This window comes from Lepidochelys kempii, chromosome 6, assembly GCF_965140265.1.
Source record: "Lepidochelys kempii isolate rLepKem1 chromosome 6, rLepKem1.hap2, whole genome shotgun sequence".
NCBI classification, from domain to species: domain Eukaryota; kingdom Metazoa; phylum Chordata; order Testudines; family Cheloniidae; genus Lepidochelys; species Lepidochelys kempii.
In genome coordinates, this window is record NC_133261.1 from 17,327,248 (window position 1) to 17,349,356 (window position 22,109).

Below are 22,109 nucleotides of genomic sequence, written 5' to 3' on the forward strand. Positions count from 1 at the left end.
CTTCCCAAGTCTCCCGTGCAGTCCGGAAGCCTGTGCCGGTAAGTACTCGCACCCCATGGGGCTTTATCACATGGCTGGAAAGATTCCCTCAGGGACTGCTAGTTTGATCTGTCTATGTATAGTATTATACCATGCCCATCACCATGGTATATTAGCATCCGTCTTTCTGTTGTGGATACTTGATTGGGTCTGTCTGTCCGTCTGTCTGTGTGAGTGTGAAAGCTGGTGAATGTCCATCAGTTTCTGGATGTGATTGTTAATCCAAATGGAATGACCAGAACTATTCAGCGAATAACCAGGCAGTGGCTGTGTAGATGGTGGGAGAACAGACCTCACCCATACAGAATGCTGGGCAGCCGGGTATCTGGCTATGCAGACTCACTGTAAATGAGGTGCGAGTGTTTTTGTCTCTTTCTGCTTGTCTATCCCAGATCCCGATATGCCAGTCCCAACACTGACCTTACGCTGCATCCCCCAGCCCCAAAGGGCAGAGAAAGCCAGCCATCCAGTCCCATCCTGCAATATTTCCACCCCAACGGGCAGGATGGCAGGGAAACTACCTTAACCATAGCAAAGGGGAAAAGCAGGGGAAATGGCCCGGGCCCTATGCCTGCAGCAGAGGAATTAGATGGAGGTGGGAAACAGCCATTATTTACATAAAGAAGAGCTGAAGTTTTCCATGTTTGGTAAAAATTTATTCTGCATTTGAGTTATGTAATGAAGAGTCTCCCTGGGCGCTTTGAGACATGAACAGCGCGCCTGTAACACACACAACACAGCCAGCTTTATCTAATAGGTCCCCAATATAGCTATGTACGTGTGTGTACCTTTCTGGGACATAGCCTATATGTGTGCAGGTTATAGAGCAGTTAAAGTTGCAACCAGCCTTCTAAGTCCTAGAAACATATATGAAAATGTACACATATAATGGGCATTACAAGAGGAGTTATCTACTTGGCAGACAAAGGTCCCAGCTGTGTAGCTTTCTGGTGTCACAGTGTGGGCTGAGAGCTAATTGTCACTGAAAATGCAACACAAAAGACACTGCCAACGCAGTAGCATCTTCAGAAAGAGTAATAACGCTGGATATGTGTGCGTTCCTTTTGGGATGGAGGGTCAAGTTGGTCTTTGAGATGGTCAGCAGTGCAGATTTCCCAGCTTTCCAGGTCCATTTCCCAGGAAGAGGGTTGATTTCATGCTTTAAAGGGCACCTGCAGTTTGGGAGCATCAGCTGGGAGTGAACACTGTCTTGTATTCAACAATGTGTGTGTGTGTGTGGAGGGAGTGGGTAACGAATTCACAAGTGGACAAAAGCTAGCAGGTTCAGATATGGATAAATATTCATGAATTTGAAAAAAGAAGCACACATTCAACGGTATAACTTGTATTAGTCTGTCCAATAGAGGCGTGCAGGTTCTGAACTGACATTTCATTACATCCGTTTTATGGTGGTGTAACTTCTCTTGTTAATTATTATTATCATTATTATACACTCAAGGTTGTGCTAGACACCTAGTCATTAAGCTTCCCAGTGCTATTAACAGACACTGTGCTACTGGAGGGGTTGATTTCATTTCCTGAACACATTTCCTCCCTCAACATGATTCATTATGAAATATTCTGATTTAATTTATGGTTGGAGAGGTACTGCTGGAATTGCTGTTCCTACCCCGGGCATGCTCTGTCTCCAGCATGCACGCATGGTGTCCGGGGATGCTGTGCTGTACTATCTTTCAAAATCAGGACAGACCCATCCACCCAACACCCAGCTCAGCATTGGGGGGAGCTGTCACTAGCTACAGCAGAAAGTTCTCCATTGGCCTTTATTTGAATTTGTGAAAGAAATCACTCTGCCAGTGTTCTTGCAACTTGTGTGTTCATTTTCCAAGAACAGCCTAGGAACAAGCTTCCTGGCAGGGATGGTTGCCAAAAGAACCAGCAAAATTGGAATTCACGAACCTGAGTCTTCATAATAAATACCTGATTCTAGGAGTTAGGCTCATCGAATCAGGGAACAGAAACAATATCACACAGGATCTATGTCCAGTCCAACTAACCAACTAAGCTTGAATTTTGACTATCATAGAGTCCTATGAGATGACACAACTTCTTGATAATGGTTCAGGGAATACATGGCATAGCAAATAAATGCTAGAACGTTGCAACAGCTCACAAGCAATTCATGGTCAGAAAAGAGGTGACACTCGTTAAATGGGTTATTTACGGTAAACTATTCACTCCTCTTTCCCCTGTGCTGCTGGAGTCACTTTCCTTCTCAACCTGGACATACACTATCATCCACCGCCTCAGCATGGCGTTGGGGCACATTCTTGCAAGAGGTGCTGTCTGCTACTCTCAGCGTGGTGTCGGGGACATGGCCTTGCTGGAGGTGCTGTCCTTCAGAACGTGGACACACACCTGCGTCCAAGCCCAGCATTAAGAGGACAGATACTATGTTGTTGCCAGTGCTGCCCTTCATGTGGGGGGATACATGCTTTTCTCCCCTGCCTGATCATTGTTCTCATTTGTCCTTAATTCCCAGAGGCCTGATGCAAAGCCCACTGAAGTCAAGGGGAATTCTTTCTCAATGTACTTAGTGCTGGGGAAAGTTGTCTGAGCAGCAGCTCTGGGCAGCAGGGACCATTTCTAGGGCCTGATCCACTGCCCTTTAAAGTCAATGGACCGAAGGCATCAGCCTTCTGCTGAGGCTGCCAACAGGGGGCCAATTCTCCTCTGCTTTGGAACATAATCCAGAGATGTCTTGGTCTTGAAACCTCCCCCAGCAGAAATGCAGAGTGAAATGTCTAATAAAATAAACACCGGAAAGCTGTAAACCGTGATGTTGAGAAACTGCAAACACTGACGTAACTGCCAGGAAGGGTAATCCTTCAAAGAAGGGGTCCACTACCCAAGAGGCTAGGAAACCTATAGTATGAGGAGAATTCAACCACAGGAAGCTTTCCTTTGCCTTCCCAGCCTTTACACTTTCTCCTTGGACAAGCTGCACTGGAGGAGGAGGACTCCCCAAAGCTGACGTGAACGGAACAGGACGGGCAAGAAGATGTGGATGGCTTCTTCCTTCCACACCACTGCCACCCACCCCCAGCCCCCACCACTTGTGCTCATCAAAGAGCCACAATTCAAGCCAGAGCATTCGTTTGTGGGTGGGATCAACACACTTTGCTGTTCTCTGATCTGTTTAAACTATCTCCACTTCGTCCTGGAGATGTGCCCAAGCCTGATTTAAAACATTTCTTAACAAACTGCCTCCCCTCATCTTCCCCTCCCTCTTCCTCTCTCTTCTCATCCTCCCCTTCTCCACCAACCTATCCCTTCCCTGTTTCTGTCTCCTGTCTCCACCTTTACCTCGCTCCTTCTTCCCCGTTCTCTTTCTGTATTATCTACCTTTCTCTCTCCCCTCAGAGCCTTCTTTCTTTCTTTTTCTTCCCTTTACCCTGTCGTCTCTTTTTCCACCTTTACACACATTCCCGGGGGCTTTCCGTCACTTCTGTGGAGTCTGCTTTCAGACCTCTTCCTCTCCAACCAGAGCTGCCAATCACCCAGGCTCTAGGTCTGCGTCCCAGTCACTGTGTCTCTGCCGGGGCAGCAGGTGTGACCCTTTCTCTCTCGTTCCTGCCTTCAAATACTTTAAGCTGGTTCTGCCACCCATCCAAGGGGCACTACAGAGCTCAAGGAATTGGTAGTGAATAGGAAGCCTTTTGCTACTAGGTCACAGGATAAACCTAGGCCAGGTCAGTTAGTGGCTGAATATTGATACCACCGAGTGGCTGCTTTGAGCTGGTCTGTGTGACAGGAGTTAGTGCTCCCAGCCCAGATCTCAGGGAACAGGTCAAAATCCACCATCGCAACTGGCTCCAATCTGCCCCCTTGTCAGCTACGTCTGAAGAGAGACCAAGGACTGAATGGAGACTGTGCTCCCTTCGTGCCCCTACAGAGGCGCTTTGGGAGGGGCACCTAGCACTGCCATTGGCCATAATCAGGGCTGTCCATCCAGCATAGTCCAGAGCACTGAATAACAGTAATGACAGAGCCCCTTCCCTGTTCCTGAGCCTCAGTTCAGCGGCTGCGAATGGCAAGAGTCAAACACCAATCCCAACACAAAGAGACCTTAGCAATGCATTGTCCTGGGAAGGGAGGAAGGGTAAAGCTGGCAAACCCTTCTCCCTCCCAGCAGCAGAATGGATTCTACTGGTAACTGTCCCAGTTACCAGTGGAAGAATCTCTCAGAGAAAAGGCCTGAACAGTCCCTTCAAGGAGACCTGGACACACCATCAGCTTCCCCCACAGCACCACTGCCCTCCGCTCTCCCTGGGACACTGACCAGACTTCTTGCTTGCAACAAAGTTTGCTCTGTTGTGGGTTAGGTTACTGGATATGGATCTTTTATGCAAGACCAATCTGATCCAGGCTTTTTGCAGTGGATCCTTTGAGGATTCCTTCGAACAAATTATGAGAAACATGGTGTATTTTAGCAAGATTCGTCTTTCCTGAGACAGCAAATCCACAAGTTCTACAGGCACCCAGATACTGAGGTGATGGGCATGGTATAAACACCTAGATAGATAGATAATGGTAAATCAGGGAAAGATAATGGTAAATCAGGCAGAGATATGTCCTTCTGAGTCTTCCACAGCCAGAGGCTACCAGTCCAGATGTTTCATTAAAGTGCCAGGGCTCAGCTCCAACCTAAACCATAGGAAATTCAACAGGCCCACCTCCAACTAGCACATATGGGCCAGCCTCACTACTTCCTGATGTTCTGGACTGTGTTTACTTTTGATGAATGGGCCGTGGCATGATTCTCTGAATTGGATTTCTGGGCCTACCTGAAATGGACTTTGGGGTGTCCCCAGGAAAAGAAGAACCTGAGTTTCTGTGCACAGCTGGGATGGACTCCTAGTTTTGCTGTTTCTGGACAGCGTCCCCACACTGCACAGAAATCCTTTACTAGCTCATCATGGGTACCCCTTGCTGTACCCCAGCCTCCTTCCACCCCCTTAGCAGGTTTCCTGATGGCCTCAGTGTCTCCATGTTTTGTTTCTCACAGGCTCTGTGATGACGGTGACGTACACAAATCGAGTAGCTGATGCCCGCCTGGGAACCTTCTCGCAGCTCCTGATCCGATGGAAAGGGAGTATCTACAAACTCCTCTACTGCGAGTTCTTCATCTTCATCACTCTCTACTTCAGCATCAGCCTCACTTACAGGTAAGCTTCCTCTTTCAACTGAGCCCTGAGAGACCCATCCAGGTTCTGCCCATTGTTCGGGCTGTGTGGGTTGGAGGAAAATGATACTGGCTACTGGGGAAAAGGAACTGGGCAAGAAATGTTCAGTTCAGGTCCGAGCCTGGTGAAGCAGTGTCAGTGATGATGCATTGCAGTGGTTCCATTTCCCAAGAACAGCCGAGACTTGCTCCCTGGATCTGCTGAGACGTGAAGAGAAGAAAGCTCTTTCCTCACTGTTCCAATATAGTTTACTACCTGACAGCTTTCCATTATCAATGGGGTTAGAGTTTCTCCCAGGTTACTCGTGAAATATACACAGGGTGACCCTTCTCCTTAGAAGAAGCCTGGATTCTCTGTGAAGGGAAAGTAAGTTATGTATGATGGTTACCCATCCTTCCAGAAAAGAGCAGTTTATGGTTAAATTAATGCAGATAAGCTGGATGTGCATATACAGGGGACATCTCCACTCCTCAGGAAGATGGTTTCTCTGGGCTTAGATAGTGGAAGTACAGAGGATAACCCCCGGAAGGGTGCTGTTGGGAAGAGATCCCTTAGATGGCACAGCCTGGCATTTCCTCTGGTGTCTCTCATGGAGCAGACAGAATGATTGGGGCTACTAGTTTGTCGTGGAGTCTGGTGCGGGAGTCATGTGTTCTGTGACTCTGTTTCTTGGAGGGAAAGTCACTCAGCTCATGCAGCTGAGCTAAGGTGTATCTAGGTGGCACTGAGGCCAAGGCAGGAAAGCAGCTCTGTATAAAGGCAGAAGCAGCTCCTTCCCAGTTTGCTACTATTAGAGTCTGAATGACAGGCATCAGAATAGAGATTACAATTAATTTAAATTCACCGGGGTGCTAAATCCAGTTCAATGGTACATTTCTGGTATCGTACAACATCTCTGTACTGGCCACTACGCCTCTCCTGGCTTGGACATTTGTGTATTGCCCATAGAGTCAGAAAGAAGGGGTCAGGCATTGCTTCTGATAGTCAGGCCTAGTGGCTGCAGCCTGGGTCACAGCTCGGCATAGGATTAGGCCTGAGCAAAGCGTGGTCCTGGAACCAAGATCTGGGGGCAGGCTGGAGTCAAAACCGAAATCAGAGTCTGTAGACAGGATCGGAACCGTAGCCAGAGTCCAGGTGCAGCCAGAGATCGAAGCTGGGTGGTCAGAGTCCAGAGACAAGACAAGCTGATACCAAAGCCGGAGTCCAGACAGGCGCCGAAGGTAGAAACTGGATAGTCAGAGTCCAAGGGCTGGGAGGGGATCCAAAGGCAGAAGAAAGGTTGGAGCAGGTCAGTGACACGGCTGAAGTGAGGCTACTGCAGGGCAAGGACAGGGTTCAGGCGGGACTGGGGCTGCAGCTGGAGTCTGGTGCACTGCGAGGCAGCAGGAGAGCTCCTGGCTGGGTAGCACTGTTACTCCGTCTGCTCTGCTCTGCACCTCTGCTGGGGTTATGGAAATACCTGAGCCTGGGGTCATCTGACGCAGTCTCTGCTACTGTATGCCTGAGGGCTGACAAACTCACTGCAGCACCTGAGCCAGCAGCCCTAGTTTGCCTCACAGCAGGCCAGGAAGTATCTCCTGAGCTGGCCACTGGGTCATTTCCTTTAGCACAGACATCTCCTAGATGGGATGGCAACATGTTTCTTGTGGTGTGTCCCCTGGGTAAGACAGAGTGGAGCTCTCTGGGACACCTCTCCTGGGTTGACAAGCGAGGTGTTTCCCATGGAACATCTCCTAGGTCAGGGAGCATAGTGGTTTCATTGGCTTTGCTCATGGACTCCCATCCACACAGGGCTGGGAAGGGTGAAGTCTCTTCTGAGCGGCTGATAGCGAGACTGTGCCTCTGGGTTTCCTTTGCAGGCTGATCCTGAATGCAAGCCAAAGGCTGATGTTTGAGAAGCTGGCTCTGTATTGCAACAGCTATGCTGAGCTGATCCCTGTGTCCTTCGTGCTGGGTAAGGAGTGTGCGGTTGGGGAGTGGGATGGTGCTTCCCTTTCCGATCCGGACAATGCGCTGCAGGCCCGTGGGATGCACCGGGGACGTAGCCAGCCACTCCTCCCCCACAGACCCTGCTCCATCAGGCAGGTGTCTGGATGGACTCATTCGGCCAATTCCGCCCTAGGTTTCTACGTGACCCTGGTGGTATCTCGCTGGTGGGGACAGTACGAGAGCATCCCATGGCCCGACCGCCTCATGAACCTGGTCTCCAGTCACGTGGACGGGCAGGACGAGTACGGGCGACTCCTGCGGCGTACCCTGATGCGCTACAGCAACCTCTGCAGCGTGCTGATCCTCCGCTCCGTCAGCACCGCTGTCTACAAGCGCTTCCCCAGCACGGAGCACATCGTGCGAGCAGGCGGGTCACCTCTCCGCCTCTAGCGCAGCTGCCAAGCCGAAGTCCTGGGAGGGCTGCCTGGGTCGCGGTGTGGGGGCAACAACTGCATGGCCCCGGGATACAGAGATACCCACTGGAACCCGCATGGCTCAGGAGGCCAGGGCGAGGGGGGCAATCTGTGAAATCCAAACTAATCTGTCTGACCCGGACAGGAAGGGCCGGGGACAGGCAATGAGCATTATGGGCACAATCCTGTAAGGTGCGAAGTGGCTGCTGGAGGTGCTGATCACCTGCCACTGAGATTTCTGGGGCGCTCCCAGCCCATCCAGGAACGGCTCCGGCTTGAGCCCTATGTCATTAGGAGAGAATGCATCTTTGAGATCGACCTAGCCAATCATGTTTTTTCCTGTTGTTTGAGCTTCGGAATAGTGCAATTGAAGGCTAGTTTCTGATCACAATGAATTTGTCCTCTACTGTGCGCATGCACGCACGTTGGTTATTGCAGGTTTGGGGCTGTGTACCTTGATTTGTTATTGCAGGGCTGTACCTGAGGACACTGGGCTGTATACACTCGCTCTTTATTGCAGGGTTCATCAGCAAGATGTAGTGGCAGGCTCTGGTTTGTTTCTGTAGTGTCACTGGGAAGAACAGGATGGCTTTCCTTCCTGCTCCCATTGACACTTTGTTATTGTAGGTTTGCTCATGAGCTGCGCTGACATGGTGAAATGCTCCCCCCACTGCAAAGGGCCAGCAGAGTCCTCTGCACTACTTGAGCCTTCAGCATGAGTCTAAGTGCTGGGGCTTGAGCAGGCCTCCTGCACTGGGGTGGATTTTGCCCAGGATCAGTCATTGTTGTGCATGATTAAGCATTGTAAGTTATGCTCATGGGGGGGGTGGCTATTGACAATTAGTGTACTGTTGGAGGAGAGGGAGGGAGTACACATTAAGAGAATAACACAGATGAAAGAAGCACATAAAGGCAAATAAAAGTTGAGTCTCTCATATCCGCAAGTCTCATAGGCATTCCTGACCTGTTTCTCAGATTGTTGCGCTCTCTGGTGGCCATTGAAGGTCATTGCTTTTCATTCAGCTTTTTAGTTTTTTACCTTGTTTTCTCTGGTTTTGTTAAATATGGTTTGTCTTTGTCAACCAGCAAATCAGCACCTTGAACATCAGGTTTACTTCAAACATAGAGCAGCTCATAGCAAAGAGAATTCTGACAGCAGCTTAGCTGCAGGTAACCCCAGACAGTAACGATGTGGTCAGAGATTTCATCTCTTTAAAGGCCTTTTGTTGATAATGATCTCCACCAGATAGGATTTGTGGTCAGAGGCCCTGGGGGTTTTTCACCTTCTTCTGCAGCGTGGGGCATTGGTCACTTGCCGGAGGATTCTCTGCACCCTGAAGTCTTTAAACCACGATTTGAGGACTTCAATAGCTCAGACATAAGTCAGGGGTTTGTTACAGGAGTTGGTGGGTGAGATTCCGTGGCCTGCGTTGTGCAGAGGTCAGACTACACGATCATAATGGTCCCTTCTGACCTTAAAGTCTGTGATTAAAGTCTATGATTCAAAGGTGCGTTCTGAGCAGCAGTTTGGAAGCCAGCAATTTGGTTGTTTTAGTTCTCGTACTGACTGTGGAACCTTGAGCAAGCCACAGCTGTCTTGTGCCTCAGTTTCCCCATCTACAATTCCTCCTATTTACCAAAAGGAATGATAATAGTTTTTATCAGGGGTGTTGCAAGGGTTATTTAGTTGTGTGGGATGTGTCCAATATTGTTAGGGGGGTGCTTCATGGGTGGGACATCTGTTATTCCTCTTCAAAAGTCATGAGTGCCTGACATGAATGACACATTCCAGAGCTAATGCATCGCACATTTGTCCCCAGTGGGTTTCCATAAAAGCCTCTTCTTACAAAGCAACAGTGAGCCCCAGCATTGAGAACAAGGAGAGAGGACGCCAGGTTTCCGGGTGTGAGTGCTCTGAGACCTAGACAGGCTTCACTAGGTACACAGGGTTATTGCAGTCTGCTCCAGAGAAGTTTGTAATTACATGGCACTGACCCAGTAAATATCCTGCTCCTCTGGTGTAAACGCCTCATGCAATACCTGGTGCTTACAGATGCTTTCACTGGAAATACCCTGACTCATGGGCCCCATCCTATCAATACTCTGCCTCTTCTGGGTAATTATTCTGGAAGTTACCTGCCCTCTTAGGGTAATTGCCTCCAAATACCCTGCCTCGAGATGGACCTACCCCACAGATATTCTGCCCTTTGGAACTACTCCAGCTTGCATCACTTAGAACTACTTGGGCTACTCAAAATTATGCCAGGACTGGTTCGGCCAAAGACCAGGACAGAAGAAAGATAGCTTAAGAGCTTTCCCCCTTCTCCCCTCTGCTCCTACACAGATCACAGCTCGCTCAGACCCAGGAATAAGGGCCACCGAGTGCAACATAGGTGTAAAGAACTACCAGATCAGATGCACAGGGGATGTGGCAGCAGGAATGAGCCCCTCTCTATCAGACAGTGGGAGCCTGGCCCTTTGAACACTGACTGATTTTCCACAATGAGAGAACTCTTAGGACAATCTTAGGATGTGCAATGCTGACCTCTAGACAGGGAACACAACCGGTGTGGGAGGTTGTGTGTGTCACAGTGGAGAGCTCAGAGGTGCATGCCAAAATTTTGGAGAGGCACAATCCCCAACCACTCAGAACTCCAGTCAGGCTCTGCTGCCCTAAGGGCTCTGCCCCTGGATCCTCTCTCTCCTTGGTCCAAAGCTGGCCTGCTGATTTGCAGGGCCAGAGGCATGTGGGGACAGGCACATGAGTTTCCACAAGAGACTGGGCCAGCCTGTGAGCGGCAGAACTTCCCTGACTCCATGGGATCTCCTGATGTGTGGGTCAATTTGCTTTGCTAGGTGAACACCCACCCCTGGCTTCCCTTTCCCTGCGGGTTTTTCATGTGTCAAGGAAAGACTGGAAAGGAGAGGCCCTCATTGTCTTCCATCCTCCATCTGCTCTTGCCCATTTAGGCCTCATGACCCCAGAAGAGCACAAGAAGTTTGAGAGCCTGAACTCTCCCCACAACAAGTTCTGGATCCCCTGTGTGTGGTTCTCGAACCTGGCTGTGAAGGCACGGAACGAGGGCAGAATCCGGGATAGCGTGATGCTCCAGGGCATCCTGAACGTGAGTTCTGGAAACAGCCAGAGGGCATGTTAAGAACGAACCAGCCCTGCCCTCCTCTCTGGGTGGAGCTTCCTGCTGGTCCCCCAGGGGAGCAGGGAGGGTGAGGTGGGGCTTAGAGACTGTACCAATCACATCCGTGGTGTAACTCTATTAACTTCAATGGGAAACGTGCTCACTCATATCTATCACTCAATGGAATGGAGAAAATGGGACATTAGTCCAATGCGGTGTGGGGTCCACTAGAACAGCAATTGTCTGAGACAGCCCAGGACTCTAGACGAGGAGACGGTTGCTCTTCTCTCACCCTGCTTTACAAGGATGTAATGCCATTGACTCCAGAGGAGTTACTCCCAGTTTGCACTGGTGTGAGAGGAGAATCAGGCCCTGACTCCAGTAGAAAAAGGGTCCCTTCAGGACAAGCCAGAGGTCCCACTGGTGCTCCAGTGTGGTGGTGGGGAGGGCAGAAAGCTCAATATTTAAGAATGGGCAGAGCCCAGGAGTGACTGACCATAGAAAGTGAATCCCCTGCCCTACCTGGGAGGTATGTCCCCTTGGTGGAGGAGTCTGGAGGGGAAGGAGGATGGGAGAGTGTGAGTGTGAGGTAGCTTTTCTGTGGAGGGGAGCCATTCCTTTTTCTCTGGTGTTCCCCACTCCAGGAACTAAACACCTTGCGTAGCCAGTGTGGGCGACTCTATGGGTATGACTGGATCAGTATCCCGCTGGTCTACACTCAGGTGAGTGCAGGAGGTCTTCTGTAGCCGCTGCCACACCCAATGGCCTCTGCAAGGCGAATTACTGCAAGACACAATGTGCTGGGAAACAGGCAAGGCTCTTTAATACACATGTGGTTCTCCACATACCCACCCCTCCCCATGGACCCCTAGATATGCCCCATATCCACACATGGACCCCCCCCCAGTGCACACCCTACATACACAAACTTACCCACACACACAAACACCAACTTATGCAGCAGACACGTGTATCCCAGCACACACGCACTGATTCCAGGCACGCACACCCACATTCCTCATCAATTCACAGACAGACAACCCATAGACAAACCTATGGTGGGTGACTCGTGTGTCCCCACACACGCCATACATATGAATGAACTCCAGACACACACACACACACACACACGTATACCTCCTACATATATACACCTCCAAAGCCTGCTCATCAGCCTGGAAATGCTTCAGCTTCTCCCCACTCAACAATGCTGGTACCTTAGCCCCGAGGACACTGCTCTGGGGGCACTGGAGAATGCAGTGGGAGGTGCCATCGACACTCCCGGTGTGCAGAGAAAGCTGTTTATCTGCATTGGACACAAGGCGCTCTCACCGTTCAGTAGATCTCTGGCAGCAACGCGGGGGTAGACAGCTTGGCACCAGCCCCCTGGCTTGTATAACACAGCTGCTTAGGCAAAGCTCACTCCCACTAGTGTGGTCTGCTGTGAAAGAGGAACAACTCCGGTTCCGGATGGCTGTGAAGGCAAAGGTTAGTGGGGGATTTATTCAGAGCCCTGTGCAGATCAGATTCTCCTGCAAACCAGGATCAAAGGCAAGAGAATGTCAAGGCCACAGCTGGTCACAGTGGTGTTCCACAGGAGCTCGGTCACGATGGGTGGCCATGGGATGCTTTCCTGGAGGGCACGGCACAGCGCTACACCGCCTCTGCTCACACCCTCATGCACACACACTGCACTAATGCCCTGCGCTCGCAATGTCAGCTCCACGCAGCATTCAGCTCTTCAGGGTGATGAGGCATCCACAGACAACAGGGAACTGCACAGCTCAAGCCATGTCCCAGGAGTACAGAGCGGGGATTCAGCTAATAATGGGGCATGGCCAGGGGTTGTTAATTCACCATGGATCCTTGGCTCCAGGGCCAGAATGCCGAGCCAGACCAGCCTGCTGAGGCTGCACTTTCTGGGTGGGAGGAAGGTCACGCGCTCAAGGAGGAAGAGTCTGCCCATGCAGGCTCCTCAATCATGATAACGGAAACAGTTTCTCTCTGCTTCCAGGCACCTGCAATGGGAGTTCTGCCAGAGATATCCAGCCACAGTCCCCTGACCCAGGGCCCTACTCCCCTAGACATTGTGAGCCAGACATGTCCACAAGTGCCCCTGAAGCTTTGCCATCCCGGCTTGGGTGCTTTGCTACAGGCCATGGGGTTTGTCCAGAGCAGGGTGGCAGGGCACCTGGCAGTTTTGCCAACTCACAAGTCGTGCCATATTTGTTTTTGTCCCTGAAAGCCCCAGCTTCTGGCGTCAGGAGATGGCACGAGAATCTTAGTTTGCATTCAAAAAACAAGAAGAAAGTTTCCAGCCCTCATGGTTTGTAGAGAAAAGCTTGAAAATGTGCCACAAGTGAAATCTGTAGGCTGAGAAAGCAGAAGGCAAATTAAAAATAGATGTATATAAAAACCCCTCATGGTTTAAATCAATCCCATCATTTCCGGGAGCCAGACTCATGATTCTTGAAAGTTTGGGGTTGGCAACACTGCAGATAGCACCCTGCTGGGAATTTTAGCAACCTCCAGCATTTGGGGGGCCACACTGGTATCTCTTGGTTTCCACTGAGAACCAGCCCAAGAACCAGCAACCCAACAGACCCATTGCTCCGGCAGGGAAGACAGCACTTTGCCACCCAGCTGGTGGTCTCTGCATCTGGGGCAGAGCTGGCAAGACTCCCTCAGTGTTTTGCCACCCAGCTGAGACATGGGGCACTCAGGGAAGTTTTCTGGGGGCAGGAGAGGGAGACCAGATTGCGCTTCCCAGCTCTGCAGATGATTTGTTGTGCAGCTTTGGGCAGGTCACACAAACACTTGGTGCCTTAATTTCCACATTGGCCCTCATGGGGGTGTTGTGAGGCTTCACTGCCTCTAAGACATGTGCTTTGTAGGTGGACGGTGCGGTAGAGGGGCAAAGCACTTAGCAGTGCTGTCCCTGGGTCTAGCTTGTCCCCAGAGTTATATGGTCATTGAGGGAACAGGGAAATAATTTGCAGGGGGTGGAGGGCATTTAAAAATGGCTGCAGCAGAAAGACACCTTCCTGCTGAGAGGGAGGTGGATTGGGGCAGTGCCCATCCAGAGAAGCACCCATCTTTGCCTTCTGAAACACAGTCTTAGAAAGGCCACAGAGTGAGCAGCCCTGCAGAGCTCCTCGGCAGCCTGCGGTAGTCTGGAGGGGTTGGAGGGGAATCTGAGGAAGGATGGCAAGGAAAGCAAGCTAGGAACTGAGATCTGTTTCTGACTGCATCCCCCTGCCCTTCCCCAGGTGGTCACGGTGGCCGTTTACAGCTTCTTCCTGGCCTGCCTGATTGGCCGGCAGTTCTTGGACCCAGAGAAGGGGTATCCTGGCCATGAGCTGGATCTGTTTGTGCCTGTCTTCACACTCCTGCAGTTCTTCTTCTATGCTGGCTGGTTAAAGGTGAGTCCAAGGAAACATGCCCTGACCTTCTGGGAGCCTTCTTTCCCCAACATGGGAAGCCTGGAATTGATTCCAGACCCAGGCAGGAGTTTCTCAGATCGCTCTGGGGGACATCCCACTGTCCGAGTGATCCAGCACTGCCATACAACAGGCTCACATTCAAGTCCCAGTGCTTAGCTTTCTCCATCTAGGCCAGCAGAGGTGAGGGCACTGCCAGGGTCTTCCCTGTATCTGAGTGCACCTCCTTGCAGGAGATCTGGATTCACATCCTAAGCCAAGGGACCTATCACTGGGGCCTGACCAGCTGGTGAGTGCTCTGAGACAGTGGGCTTCATTGGCCCTGAGGAGAATTTTTCTGTGGCCATCCCTCTGGCTGAATCCAGGAGTTACAGTGACTGACTGAGGGAAGGCCTCCTCAGCTGCAAGGCTAATGGAGTGTAACACAGCAAACACACATTAGCACTAACTGTCCCAGAAGCCACAGGGCAGCTAATCTTCCCTTTTCAACTCCCTCACTGCTGCTGATTGGAAGAAGAAATGTAGCTGAAAGGTACTTCCCAGGCCTAGTGCTGGAGCACAGGGTCCCAGTGGCCCTGCAGGTTGCTCCCTCGGGAAGGGGGTTTGAACCCTTGCCATGTGCTCTCAATGCGCAGGTGGCTGAACAGCTCATCAACCCATTCGGAGAGGATGATGACGATTTTGAAACCAACTGGCTCATCGACAGGAACCTGCAGGTAACGGTGGGACCTGATCCCACACGGCAGGACCATCAGAGATGAGAGCGGAGATAGGGTAGCACCCAGGGACTGAGTAGACTCATGGCTCCAGGTCTCCAAACACAAGGAGAGAGGTCACGTGGCACCTCTTCTCTATCATCCCTGGTTCCTGCTCTGCGCTGCAGACAGCATAACATTAGGGCAGGGCACTGAGTGTCGGGGGCGGGGGGTCTGCATGCTTGATGAAGCAGCCCGGCTCCTTGTTCCCCCAGTAGCCGAGGAACCAGCCCACGTGCATGGAAGATTATGGGACAAGATCTGCCACACCACTGAGCATATGACTTTCTGCATATGCTGCTCCAGCTACATGATGGCTGGCGAAAGCACGAGAGGGGCTGTGTCCCTGCATGCTCCTCCTGTGTCCTTCTCTATCCAGCCCGTGCTCATGTTTAAGGCTTTACGTGACTTGTCTATGTCTCACTGCACTCCCACTGCTGCATTGTGCTGTGCCATTCTGGCCCCTTCTCCCCTCAATGACCTTGTGCCTTTTCCACACAGATTCTTGGGCCTAGAACAGTCTCCCTCCGACTGGGGACCAAGCAACAAACTCCACCTTCTTATCCCTCCTAAAATACACCGTTCCGTACTCCAAATAGTGACTCCCTCACTTTCCCCTTCGCTCCAATTTAAACAACGTTGTATACATAAAGAACAACCCTAGTAACTAACAATCCATGTACCAAACCCAGCTGCTTATTCATTGGGTGCTTTCCTGTTGCACCCCTTCCCTAGTCAGATTGCAAACTCTTTGGGGAGGAGAATTTGTTCTCTTAAATGAAGGTACTGCACCATGCACAGTGATAATTTTACCCCCTTGAGTCTGACATTCCCATCATCCCCTGCAGGTCTCCCTTCTCGCTGTGGATGACATGCACCAGGATCTGCCCTTCATGGAGAAGGACCTGTACTGGAACGAGTCCTACCCCCAGCCACCCTACACCGCAGCCACTGCTGAATATAAGCGAACATCATTTCTTGGCTCAACCTTTGACATTAGGTGAGTGAAGCTTTCCTGCCACATGAAATTACCAATGGAGGCCAGATTTACACCCCATCCCAAGGCCACAGTGTGTTGAATTATCTCTGGACTTTACCAATGCTCTTCTAGGAAGGCAGCAGTTCTTCCCTGGCCACAAATGTCCCCCCGCTGGAGTTCAGTGTTTCTCAAATCTTCCTTTCCATGTGAAATCATGGTAAGAGATTGTGGCTATATAGCCCAGAGAGAGAGAGATTTAACTTCCTTAGTCAAAACATGTGTGTGTTTGCATCACTTTGTGTGTAATGATGCCTCTGCCTGTCTCCAACACGAGTGGCCACAACAATGTGCCTTTTACTGCTCCCCATAGCAATACAGAGGAAGACATCAGGGGCTGAGGTTTGCCAGTGCTTGCCCTGTGCTGCAATCCTCCCCCCTAAGCTTCACTGATCTCCACTCACTGTTCTAGTGGAAGGCAAAAGTCCATTCAGCAAGGTCCTTCCTACACTCTCTGGAGGAAAATTCCATCCAGAATTCATATCACTGTACATAACAGCCTGTTTTGCCTCTTCCCAGCATGCAGAAAGAAGAGATGGAATTTCAGCCGCTGGAGCAAATTAAAGAGAACGAGGAGGCGAACCACTCTACACCACTGCTGGGACATCTGGGCCGCCTGCTGGGGGTCCAGTCACCGAGTTTCTCCAGGTCATCCTCCCGGATGAACCTGCCACGCAAGAGGAATGACCCCTTGTCCCCCTTCCCTCATTACTTGTACCAGGATGTAGGGAAATCTGGAAGCCCCTGCAGTGCCAATCAGCAAAAGGGAGACTCCTCCCACCCAGGCTCCAGTTCACATGAGCAATGGGACAATGAAGACGGAAAACTGAGAGAGTTTGATGCCTTCATGTCAACCCCCTTCTTTGAGAGACCTGGCTTTTATAGCGCTCCACAGACACCAATCAGCTCCATCCCGCTGATCTTCCCATCCAGGCGCCCAGGACGCAAGAAGCCCCCTGCTCTCTCCAGCATTGTGGCCTGTTCGACTTCAATGAGAGACAACTTTGCCAACCTGTCACCTTCCAGGGCTACTGATGTGGACAAAAGCCAGAGCTCCCTTGGTTCTGCAGTTAAGGAAACTTTTGTTTGGCCAGGAGAGCGAGAAAAAGCCCCAGACTCCCTGGTGGTGACAGTAGAGGAAGGAGAGAATAACACGTTGAACAATAAAATGAATGAGGTTGCCCCTGTTAGGAGCCCAGGGCTTCAATCAATAGTATCGGAAAGCCCCAAGTTTCCCTTCCTAGCAGAGGCCCCAGACCATGAAAAACAGGGCAGCTTCAAGAGCTTGAAGAGTCTGAAAGGCCGCCGACATCCCTGGCAAACTCTAGAGAACGTGACACCAGCAGCCACCCCAAACTCGGATAATCATAGCAACTTTCATACTCCCAGCATGAGAACCCCTGGTGGCAGTGGGCCCCTCTTCTTTTCATTCACCCCTGTGACATCCCCAGTGCTGGAGAGGTCGCGTTTAGGGAACTCAGGCACTGTTCCTAGTCCAAGCTCAGATGATACATCCAGTGCTCCAGTCCAGGCTTCCATAGAGGTTTCTGGGACTGGAAGAGAGACAGGAAATGGAAATGCTAGTGCTCATCACACTGAGGAACAGAGAAGAGCAGAGAGTCCCTCACCTAATGACTCCGGTATCTCCTTAGCAGAGGGTGACTACGTGGGACTGATGGAGGTGATCATGGAAGCCAGTGAGAACGTGTCTGATGAAGGGAAGGTGGATAGATACAGCTAAATGAAGAGACCAGTTGATTCCTTCTGACTGCTGAGATACCCACCCTGTTAAGAATACTGCAGTGTCTTTACACCAAACAATATTGGTGCTCAAGACATATAGAGCTTCTACAAAGAGGCAATACAACTATACCAGCCATGTACTGCCAAAGGGTGAAGCTTCAGTACCTGATGGCCTGAACTTGTTCCCAGCGTGAGTTTACTAGCGATGAACATGGTGCAATAAAGCATACAAGAACAGTTCATGGAACTTCAGTGTCACACCTTTGGGAATACCTATACAATTAAAGCAAAAAATTTTATAAAATTCTTCATAAATTGCAAGTACCTGAGAATGGAGCAACATAGGCCACCAGCCGTTTGGCAACTTGGGCACAGACACAGATTAACTCAGAAGCCTGTTTCCTAAATATGCCTGGAATGTTGACCCATCTTACAAAACCACACCACCACTCAGCTGGTGTCTGGTGACTCGCTGGTGTCTTCCACAAGAGACCCAATAACAAGTGCAGGGGGATATTTGTAAACATTAGAAATGTGGTAAAGTTTGGGGAGGAAGAGAGGAGGAAAGGGCTGAATAGCTATGGGGCAGGTGATTTCATTAGACTGGAGGTAGCTGATTGTGTCTAGGATTTGACTCAGAGGAGATGAGCATAACAAAGCTTAGTATTGCTTGCACAGTCCAACTGTTTCTCCACCCCTGAAGTATTTTGCCCCTCCTCTACTTCCCCACACCAATTAATCCAAGTGCTTTGAGGAGTGTGTTAGCACTCTCTTGTTTTTTTTTTAAAAAAAAAAATAGAAGGGGGGGGAGAGGAGTTTATATGGCAGATTTCAAAAATATTCTGAATGGAAAACCCCTTAGTCAGAATCCTATTCTAAAGTGCACTCTGACAAACACCACAAGCTGAGGTCAAACAACAGGTGCTCTACTTCCTCATTGCAGTTTCAAGAAAGCACATCAGTGAACAGAAGCTAGGGATGACTGCTCTCTCCTTCCCCACAGCCCTGCTTTTGGAGAATAGCTAGAAGCCTCTTATCTACTGATCAAAGCCCCCAGGCAGAAATTAGTTCATGCAGGTTTTCCATTTTAAGACACCCCTCCCACACACACCTTTGTTGCACCCATTTTGCTAGCTACAGAAGCCGTTGCATTTCAGACACCAATCACAATACTTTCTAGAAGCTTTAAGCGTTATTCGGAACAGCAGATTACTGTAAAGACAGGCTGATGAGCTTTCTAGAGATCAAATGAGTGAAGTGTTGTTCTGCAGTATGTACTTGGAGAGATTTGTGCTTCAGAACCCACAGCCCTGATACAGTTCCTCAGTTTACACTGAATGGTGCTGGTGTTCCAGAGGATGTGGTGTCTTCCCCTGTGTGTATATATATATATATATATATATATATCCCAAAGACACTCAGGAGCTCTCACTGACTCTGCTTGCCCTTCATCTAAACTAAACTGAAGTATGGCACTCCTTTCCCTGGAGGAAGTCTTTAGACCTCCTGCTGAAGAATATTAGTCCACACTTCTTCCATTCTCTGCTTGTCACGTAAGCATTTGAAGTGCTTAGCTTTTCTTCCCCATGCCTTTTCAGCACAGCAAGCTAGCTAATAATGCAAGGTGTTTCTCAAAGCTTTGTAGGTGGTATCTAGAGAGGGGTCAGGGCATAAACATTTGACTAGAAGAGCAGAGACTTTGTTGTTGTTCTTTGGCCACTTTCTTTATGATGAGCTTCCCCATTGTAGCTTTTAGCTAAGTCTTCTATGCACACAAACACCTCCCGTCCAGTGTATACTCATGGACTAATCCCTACAGTAGGGATTAAGTGGGGAGGCATTCCCTACCCCTGAGTCATAGTCTGTGATCTGTGGTGAGCCCAAAGGAACAGTGCCCAGTCAATGATGCCAGATCTGCCCCCCCAACTAATGTATTCACACAGCTGACCCCCATTCTGAAATGGGTCATCACAGGGTAAGTCAGGAATATGCTGTGAAACCTCCAAATGTAGGATTCACTCCCACATTACAGTGCAAGGCAAATAAAACAAACTTGAAACAAGTCACTTTATTGGATGTAAGGTGTTACAAACACAAAGAAACAAAGGTGAGATTTTTTGGTACAGAATGACATTATCCAACAGTAGATGCATGCACTGCTGAGCAGGAAGCTAGGAGACCTACTGAAACCCATGGGTGGCCTATCCTGAGGCTTTAGTTCTCACTGTCACTGTCCCCCAGGGTGTGCTTGTCGAAGAGGTACTCTGCCATCCCATATTTGGGTGCCCCCATCTTGCGCAGGTTGGTCACATGCTCACCCAGCTCTTTGATGGCCTTCACCTGCTCATCCAGGTAGTGGGTTTCAATGAAGTCACACAACTAAAGAGGGGAGAAGACAGTTAACTCAAGTCAGTATTATTTATTCAGCCAATAGGAGGCCTTGACAGAATCAAAGAATGGAAAGTGCCAGAACCCAAGATCCAGAGGGAGCATGGAACTACCTCCTAAGCCAGTGTGTTAGGCGGAGGGGGGGCTGATTTCTTACTACATGTTTCTTCCTCGGGGGGAGAAAAAGAACTGCCCCTCCCCCCCCACTCCTTAAGACAGGGTTATACTCTTGAACCACCAGAGAAGAAAAGCCTTTGATTTACCAGAGACACCAAAGCATCTCAAATTATTCTAAGTGGAAGATCCCAGATCACCTATACATAGGCACATCCCAGTGCCCAGTAGTATACTGATAGGGCTTCTGTTTTTCAGGGTTTATTTTTAGTAAGTTGAGTTGTGTTTGTCTAAAGTCTTAAGGTTTTTAGAGCTTGTGTGAATACCTTACTCATTAAGAAAAGGAGTACTTGTGGCACCTAGAGACTAACAAATTTAAAAGCTTATGCTCTAATAAATTTGTTAGTCTCTAGGTGCCACAAGTACTCTCTCTTTTTGCAGATACAGACTAACAGCTGCTACTCTGAAACCTGTAATTACTCATTAAGGTACATACAAAATTACAGTATACATTACTGTAATCAGTAATCTTTGTAATGTGTGCTGTTTCAAACAAGATCTTTAGTATGCAGCAGCAAGGTCTACACAGACTAATTAATACACAATAGAGTGTACTTTAGTAATCACACCTCTGTACTCCACATACAGCTCTGTGCACAAAAGCCCTTAGATACCAGAAATGATTGTGTTTACTGGATAAATACCAGTTTCATTTTTGGAATCAGGATGTTTTATACTGACATCACAACCAACTCCAAAGCAGCTTTCACCACAGCTCAAGACTATGCTAGAGTCACTTTCACCTTCCATTATTTCTAGCTATGGAAGCCTCCTGTAGTATTTAAATTTCTAACCTTTACTATTTATACCCTTTGAATACTTCGATTGTTCATGTTTTCTTAAAATAACTAAAGGCAACTAGGTACATTTAAAAGCATTTACTCAATCCCCTGATCTTGTTGCTTGCCCCTGAATTTCTACAATGGAATCTCAGAAGATTTTCATAACACATGTGCCTGCATCATTGAATCAACTTCTTCCCACTCCCCTCCAAATTCTGTTTAAGTTTCCAGCTGTGAGGAGTCTCCATAAAGTTGTATTATTCACAGGAGACCTGCAGTTTTTCAGACATGAATTCAGGATTCACAGCTACTTTTACCTCCCATGCATAAGAGCAGCCCAAAGCTTCATGGGTATCTTAGAGACAGCTATTAGATGCATATTAAGCTAAGAATCAGAATGAATCCACAGCCAGTCACCAGGCTACTGAGATGAGGAAGAGAGGGAAGAGCATCTTTGCCAGCAGGCTGGCTAACCTAGTGAGGAGGGCTTTAAACTAGGTTCACCTTTAAACTAGGTTCACCGGGGGAAGGAGACCAAAGCCCTGAGGTAAGTGGGAAAGCGGGATACCAGGAGGAAGCACAGGCAGGAATGTCTGTGAGGGGAGGGCTCCTGCCTCATACTGGGAATGAGGGGCGATCAACAGGTTATCTCAAGTGCTTATATATGAATGCACAAAGCCTTGGAAACAAGCAGGGAGAACTGGAGGTCCTGGTGATGTCAAGGAACTATGATGTGATTGGAACAACAGAGACTTGGTGGGATAACTCACATGACTGGAGTACTGTCATGGATGGTTATAAACTGTTCAGGAAGGACAGGCAGGGCAGAAAAGGTGGGGGAGTAGCACTGTATGTAAGGGAGCAGTATGACTGCTCAGAGCTCTGGTACAAAACTGTAGAAAAACCTGAGTGTCTCTGGATTAAGTTTAGAAGTGTGTGCAACAAGAGTGATGTAGTGGTGGGAGTCTGCTATAGACCACCGGACCAGGGGGATGAGGCTTTCTTC

The 22,109-nt window shown here is 49.4% G+C and overlaps 2 protein-coding genes across 2 annotated transcripts in view; one reads left to right on the forward strand and one right to left on the reverse strand.

The window, feature by feature from the left end:
• BEST1 (bestrophin 1) lies at positions 1-20,620 on the forward strand. The gene is made up of 10 exons (XM_073346968.1): positions 1-38; positions 5,069-5,228; positions 7,106-7,200; positions 7,369-7,602; positions 10,619-10,773; positions 11,430-11,507; positions 14,055-14,207; positions 14,861-14,941; positions 15,829-15,980; positions 16,536-20,620. The coding sequence occupies exons 2-10, from the start codon at positions 5,077-5,079 to the stop codon at positions 17,755-17,757; spliced, it is 2,322 nt and encodes a 773-aa protein (XP_073203069.1). The 5' UTR covers positions 1-38; positions 5,069-5,076; the 3' UTR covers positions 17,758-20,620.
• FTH1 (ferritin heavy chain 1) overlaps positions 19,813-22,109 on the reverse strand; it is an 11,433-nt gene continuing 9,136 nt past the window's right edge. The window contains exon 4 of the mRNA XM_073346967.1: positions 19,813-20,138. Coding sequence (XP_073203068.1) covers positions 19,974-20,138 — 165 coding nt within the window. The 3' untranslated portion in view covers positions 19,813-19,973. The remainder of the gene's footprint in view (positions 20,139-22,109) is intronic.